The sequence below is a fragment of the Octodon degus genome, unplaced genomic scaffold, assembly GCF_000260255.1.
Source record: "Octodon degus isolate 3935 unplaced genomic scaffold, OctDeg1.0 scaffold00130, whole genome shotgun sequence".
NCBI classification, from domain to species: Eukaryota; Metazoa; Chordata; class Mammalia; order Rodentia; family Octodontidae; genus Octodon; species Octodon degus.
In genome coordinates this window covers 7,838,253-7,845,796 of record NW_004524706.1, presented here as the reverse complement: position 1 = coordinate 7,845,796, position 7,544 = coordinate 7,838,253, and the positions used below count along the sequence as shown (strand labels likewise).

At 36.8% G+C, this 7,544-nt stretch overlaps 1 protein-coding gene across 2 annotated transcripts in view; it reads right to left on the bottom strand.

The window, feature by feature from the left end:
- Window positions 1-7,544, bottom strand: part of Rlf (rearranged L-myc fusion) — a 110,878-nt gene that overhangs the window by 47,805 nt on the left and 55,529 nt on the right. For both annotated transcript variants that reach the window (XM_004641075.1, XM_023701027.1), the window contains exon 5: window positions 4,047-4,249. In XM_004641075.1, the coding sequence (XP_004641132.1) occupies window positions 4,047-4,249 (203 nt within the window). The remainder of the gene's footprint in view (window positions 1-4,046; window positions 4,250-7,544) is intronic.

Sequence of the window (7,544 nt, the reverse complement as noted above, 5' to 3'; positions counted from 1 at the left end):
AGAGAGAGAGAGAGAGAGAGAGAGAGAGAATACAATGAAGTACATGAGTTCAGAGGCTTTTATTATCTTTACATCCTCAATACCTAAACTGTACTTGATGTGTCAGAGGTGTTGCCCATTGGTAGAGCATTTGTCTAGCATGTGCAAAGTTCTGGGTTCCGTCTGCACCACTAAAAAACCAAAACTTTTAAAACCCACGTTCTAAATAGTGCTTGACATATAGTTCATATCAACAAGGCCAAAAGTCAATTATTCTGTACTGTAGCTTTAAAATACTACTGGTTATATATCAAACTCAGGTTTTTGTCCAATAATAATCTACATTAGCTCCTAAATAATGAATATATTACTTGATCTAAACCTTTCCCTCATCAAATGGAGCTACCTTACAGTAGTTGTGAAGCCTAAATGTGACTAAAGGCACACAGATGTTAGTGTTCCTGACATATAAGAACTAAAAAGGGGAGAGGAGGGAAAGCTAGTTATATATTGTCTCCACCACCTCCAAAATGGACAACATAGTTGGAAGGTGACTATGTAACTTCCTTCCCTGTCCCCTCACTCAATAGCTGTCTTGAGATTGAACCTTTCAGATGCGGGACAAGTGCTCTGTCACTAAGTTGTATCCTTATCCTCTTAATGACTTCATTTAAAAGAGAGATCATGAAAACAAAACTTGTATCAGGAACCTGTAATCCCAGCAACAGAGAAGGATCACCATAAATTTAAGGCCAGCCTACAAAGCTAGACCCTTGTCTTAAAAACAAAAAAAAAAGGACATACAAATAAAGATGGTAATGAGGCAGCTAAATATGAGTTCAGTTTAAAAAGACTAGGCTAGAGAGAAAACACTTGAGATTCTTACCTTAGTTGGCATTAAAAGCCATGAAACTAGATAAGATAATCTCAGAAATAAGTATCAATAAAAAAAGAATTCAATGATGTCACTGGGCACTGTAACTCCCAACTGTAGGACATCAAAGTAAAACTGAAGAGGAATTAGTGAAGCAGTTGCTTATAAAGTCATGAGTGTGGTACTCAAGAAGCCAAGTGAAAAACTTTGTCAAGACAGAGTTCAGAAGCTTGGTTTTCTTTTTTTGTTTTTTGGAGACAAAGTCTCTCTCTGTAATTCAGGGTGTCCTTGAACTCATTTCATGACTCAGGGTGGCCTTGAACTTGCAGAGATATCCTGCCTCCACCTCACAAGCACTGGGATTACAACAGTAAGACAATACTATGTCTTTTAAGAAGTTAGATTATTCAACCACTACTCAAGAGTCATGATTGGATAGTGATGTGGTAGGCCAGCACAGGTGAACATCCTAGTAGAATATCTTGAAAGGAGAAAAACATTTAACAGTAAATTCAAACAATTAATTCAAGAAATAATGCTGAGTAGGCCAGAGGAAAAAGGGGGCAGTATCTGGAAGGAGAAATACAATCTAAAGAAGGTTTCTTTTAAAAGGTAAGCGATAACAGCATAAATGCTGATAAAATGGTAACAGCACAGAGGAAAATTGAAACAGGAGAACAATGAACAGTACAGAATTATCCTTAAGGGACACAAGAACAGCTGGGAACTGTTACAAAAGGGAAGAGGGTTGGTTTCAGCTAGTGAGAGAGGTAATTAACTTCTAATAAAAAAAGAGAAAGTGGAGATGCACAGATGCAGACAGGTGAACAGATGTTATGCATGGAGCTTATGAAACAAAACGTACATACGTACCTATGTACGTGTGTGTGTGTGTGTGTGTGTGTGTGTGTGTGTGTGTGTGTGTGCAATAGTAATCTAAGAGACTGGGAGAGTGAATGGATCGAAGAAACACAGCATAACTGATTCAAAGTGAAATTAATTGGCTGGGCATTGTGGCACACACTTGTTTTCCAGTACTCAGGAAACAGGCAGAAGAATCACCTTGAATTCTAAATTTGAGTCCAAGCTGAACTACATAGCAAGGCCCTGTCTTTTTACTACTTTTATTCTCTTTAAAAAAATTTAAAAATGGGCTGGCAAGATAGCTCAGTGGTCTAACGAGCCTGCTTAGGCAAGTGCAGGGGACCCGGGTTTGGTCCCTAATGCCACATGCTGTGTCAGCCCCACCCAAAGGGTGGGCTGAGCTGGCCAAAACAAAACAAAACAAAAAATCTGAGGGAAAAAAGGGGGGGTAATGCTGATGGTGGAATTAGTTGACAGAATTTTTTCCCAAGGTTGGCCTTTTGGTGCAAGTAAACATACACAGTATATGGAGATTTAGAGGCTATTGAGAAGGATACTGACAATCAACAAATGTAATTAGAGACCAGAAAAAGAATTGAGTGTACGCTATGAAGCAACAATAACTGACTACAGAAAAGTACAGTGAGGATGGAAGATAACCTAAGAACAGAGGGTAAGCCCAGCCAAATAGCTCAGTGGATTTAAGCGCCTGCTTAAGCAGACTCGTGGATGCAAGGGCTGGGTAGATGATTCCCCTGTGCCCTAATGTCCCCTGCCCCCCAGCACAATGAGACAGTAACTGATTAAGACTGTGCATGGTGGCGCCTTGACTGTAATCCCAGCACTCGGGAGGCTGAAAACATGAGGATCACTAGGAGTCTGATCTGTGCAGTGAGGACCTGTACTAAATACATTAAAAAATAAAAAGAACAGGGGAGTCTCAATGAAAAGGTGTTAAGATCAACAGGCTTCAGGGAAGGACCTGTATATCAAGGGAACTGGTAGAAAAGAAGGTATTTACAGGGATAATTATTATAAAAACTTAGTAATTATAGGCCAGGGAGACAGTTCTGCAGCATAAGCACCAGCCTGACAAGTGCAAGGTCCAGAGCTCAATCCTGGGTACTACCAAAAAAAAAAAAAAAAAAAAAAAAATTCACCTTAATAACAATAAAACTACAGCACAGAACCAGATCCTTGGGATGCCTGTATTTATTAAAAAATCTCAGTATACAAATGAAAATCTACGGTTCGGATCTGACTGGCAAGTGATAAAATTAGATAATGAAATAAAGGCTAAGCATTATGAACTTTTTTCTGTTATTCAAATCTGTTAGCTGGGCATGGTGATACCTGCCTGCAGATCCAGCACTAAAAAAGCTAGGAAGTACTGCCTTGGTTTCAAGGCCAGCCCACATAACATAATGAAACCTTGTCTCAAAAAAAAAAAAATGGAATTAAAAAAGAAATCTAAACAACACTATTAAAGGCCAGCAAGACAGCTCAGCTGACTAAGCACCAGTTTAGGCAAGTGCAGGGACTGGGTTTGCAGGGACAAGATTAAATCCAGAACAGCCACTGAGACTAGGTGTGGTGGTACACATCTGTAATCCCAGTGCTGGGGAGGCTGAAAACAGGATGATTATTATGGAGTCTAAGTTGTGTAGTAAGACCTTGTACCAAATACATTAAAAATAAAAATAATTCCAAATTTTTGGAGGAAAAAATGATTCAGTTTTTCTTTTAGGATGCAACATGACTAAAAAATACTTAAAAAAAAAAAAAACTCACCTGCAGGCCCAGGGAGATAGCTCAGTAGAATAAGCGCTTGCCTGGCAAGCACAGGGTCCTGAGTTCAATCCCCAGTACCACAAAAATAAAAAAACCTAACTAAATAAAATAATTCACCTCCACTTTCCACAATTACAATTGTCACAAATCTTTTTAACTGAACACAGTTAAACCTGCGCTTTTTCTATACACTAAATCATTGTTCAAAATATATTCATGAAAAAATATATATATTCATTATGCTTGCCTATATACAAAGTTAACTGTTTAAACTAAAATGAAGTCTCTCTGTGTTTTGTTTATACCTTCAATACCAATTTAACAATTTCTGCATTTTTCAAACATGATCTATATCTTCTTTAATAACCTCCTTTTCAAATCTACCTATAACTTTACATTCAATATGCTGAACAGAAAAACACAGTTAAATCTTTACTTTCCAGTTGTCTAAAAAAGTGAGTCTGCATCTGCTTGGAAAAGAAACATAACAAAACAAATTTGCACCAAGTATGAATGATAACTTCTTTAATTTACTTACCTCCTTAATAGCATCTTCATTAGGAAGCAGGGAACATAAACATGTGATATAAGCTTGCTGAAAAGATGACACATGTGCAATTTCTTTAGATTCTGCACAAAGTTTTGATAAGGCAGTAGCCTGGGGGATGCAGTTAGATTTCAACAAATGTTTTATTCGCATTTGTAGAAAGGAAGGTCCTTCTTGTGCAATCAATTTATTGACTAGAAAAAAAAAAAAGGAAAAATACAAGTTTGATAACATACCACATAACATGTCAGACTTAGGATGAAAGATGTTTCATATCTTTTTTGTTGTTGGTTTGCTCTTAGTTAATAAAAATTGTTTAGATAAATGGGAAATTTACTCTGGTCTCAATACTTGTCTCATAGAGATAAGAAAATAAATTTGCTTATTATTTCCACATTAATAGTTTTACTCTGAACACAAAGTCTTTTAATCAGGCTACCAACATTTTATAAAAATTGATTACTTGACCTTCGTAACTTTCTGATGAGAGAGATTAGGAATGGAAAAATGAATTACAAGCAGAAGTGCAAAAAATAAATAAATAAATAAATAAAGGCAAGCAATCTACATAATAGCTATTATCAATTACCTATGAGGTCCCAAGTTTTAAGCTAAATGTTCCTATATACCTCTCTTATCCTTCACACCACCACCAAGGCAAGTATTATTATCCCCAGCTTAAGGTTAGCAAAATTAATATTCAGAGAAGTTAGGTAACTTGCCAAAACTTCCAAAGCCAGTGGTGCTCTTTCCGCTAAATCAGGCATTTCTCAAAGTGTGTTCCACCGATCAAAAGACCTGAGAGATAGTCCTAGAAGAAAAAAGGATTCCTTGGTCAAATCTGAACAGTCCTGCAATAAATAAAACTGTTCAATTTTACTTAACCCAAATGTTTCCTAAACTGATTTGACCAATGAACCCTTTTACACATATTATTACTACCTGTGAAACATATTGTTGGTTTAGTACACACTTTGGAAAATGCTGCTCTGAGCAGTACTGAATAATAAGCATCTAAGCACTGAATGTACAATGTGTTCTGGGCAAGCTACCAATTTTTGAACAGAAGATACTCAGCAAATATGTGATATCACATAGTATAACTTAAAGAACAAAAGTTGAAATATAATATTGTGTAAAAACAAATGGTAAATGAATACACTGCCTCAGGTGATTAACCCAAAACAGTATTCTTAAGAATTGAAAGTGCCTCCTGAATAACCTGAGGAACTTACTAACATGCACATTCTGATTAAGTTAGTGGCAGGACCTTAAACTTTTCTAACAAGCTCCCTCATTCCACCGGCATATATACATGATCGTGATCACAGACCAAACTGGCTAAGAACCAAATCAAATTCGAGGGTTAAAATAGGCCAGGGAGCCAGCTCAGTAGAATAAGTGCTTGCCTGGCAAGCGCAGGGTCCTGAGTTGAATTCTTGATACTGGGAGAAAAAAAAAAAATCAATCCAGGGTTAATAATGCCGACCTTACAGGTCATCCAGTTCAGCTTGCCACCAAAATTATGAAAAGAATTGAATTTGTGAACTGAGGTACCTATATGTACATATGTAGATATCTTTATGTACATCTATATTTGATTTTAAAATTATATTCAAAATAGTATAAATTTGAAAGGGCATAGAAAAAGGTACACAGTTTCTTGTACTTTATTCCAGTGCCCAACTTCACTGCTTGAGAAATAAATGCTTCCATCTTTTGTTTACCTTTCCTGAAATATTCTATAAGCATAGCTGTTTCTTGTCCCACTTTTTTTTAAATTTTATTTATTTATTTATGTATGTGTGTGTGTGTGTGTGGCCAGCTCAGCCAACCAGGGGGCAGGGCTAGCTGGCATGTGGTGCTGGGGGATTGAACCGTGGTTCCTGTGCTTTGCTAAGCTTGTTCTAAGTAGGTGCTTTAGACCACTGAACCATCTCACCAGCCCCTCTTGTCCCACTTCTGTATCACATAGGTCATCACATTGTGAGTACATTTACAGCCTGTCATGTTTAACAACTGAACAGTGTAATATTGCACTATAACACATCTCAGCAATTTCCTACTAATATACTTTGAAGTTTCCCATCTCCAGCAATCATCAATAATATTGTCAATTAGTCTCATATGTAGCTCAATGAAGATACATGAACATGCTTATGAAACAAAACAAAGCAAAAAAATCCACCTCACACAAACTCCTAGCAGACTACATTGGGACACTGAGACAGAAGGATCACAATTAAATCTATGCCTGGGAAAGTTAGCAAAATTCTTAAAGAAATACAAAAAGGTCAGTGGATATATATATTTTTTGTTTTGTTTTGTATTTTTTGGCAGAACCGGGGATTGAACTCAGGCCCTTGTACTCATTCATTCTACTGAGCCATCTCCCGGGCCTTTTTTTTTTGGTCAGTGGATGTAGATTAATTCAAAAGCTCTGAGTTCAATCCACAGTTTTTTTTTTTTAAAAAAAGGCCACAAATTTCTAGAAGTAGAATTTAAAGTTTTCCAGATTAAAGGGCTTTATTCATTTGTAATGCTGACTCATATTGCTAAAATGCTTTCTGGAAGTTGTAGCTACATCAATTTTTACTCCTACTAACAACATGCAAATGCCCATTTCCAAGGGCATTTTTTGACTCCAGAGCCCAAATTCTGAAAATTCTGATTAGGAAGAGTCTAATCTTGATTTTTACATTTTATACATTTCAGAATATGTAGTGCCAAAATCAGAGCATGAAGGGAAAACAGATCATTTAGGTGGCTGTCCATTTTGGTCTATCATGAAACTAAAAACTGAGTTCCCATCAAACCCCTCACCAGATTAGCTCCTTTTAAGTTCTGTTTTTAGTAATAGTATTTTCATAGTTTTACACAAAAATATATTGTAGCATTATTCTTTCTTCTACTTTTTTTCCTTAAGAAAATCAACTTTGTTACGGTGTCCTTACAATTCCTTTTAAACTCTCTCCAATTTAATTCTTCTACATTTCCTATTCTGTCTGTCTCCCCTAGATCATATTCTACTTAACTTCAGAGGCACTGTTCTAATTATCTGTCCTAAAAACCTGTAAGCAATTCCCACAGGAGATAGTACACCTGAAAACAGGCATGCTATCTACAGACCCTTACCCCCTGAAGTTCTCACAGCATCCTACATCTTTCATCATACTTAAGCTTGTCCTTAAATACAGTAATGAGGGACTATAAAAAGAGTAAGACTTTGGATTTCACAACTATCCACCCATCTGAGGCTTTAGCCTGATTTCTGAGACAGAACAGTAAAATTAATGGACTTCTGCAGCTCAAATTTCTTCATCTGTGAAAATTTTGGTAATATGCATCTTGCATGGATTAAAGAACCATAAATAAAATACCAGTAATGACCATAAGAGCAGGCTCAGCTTGGCAGGCTAAGGCAAGAGGACTGCTGAAAGTTTGAGATCAGGCTGAGCTACAAGGTGAGTACAAGGCCAGTCTGAACAG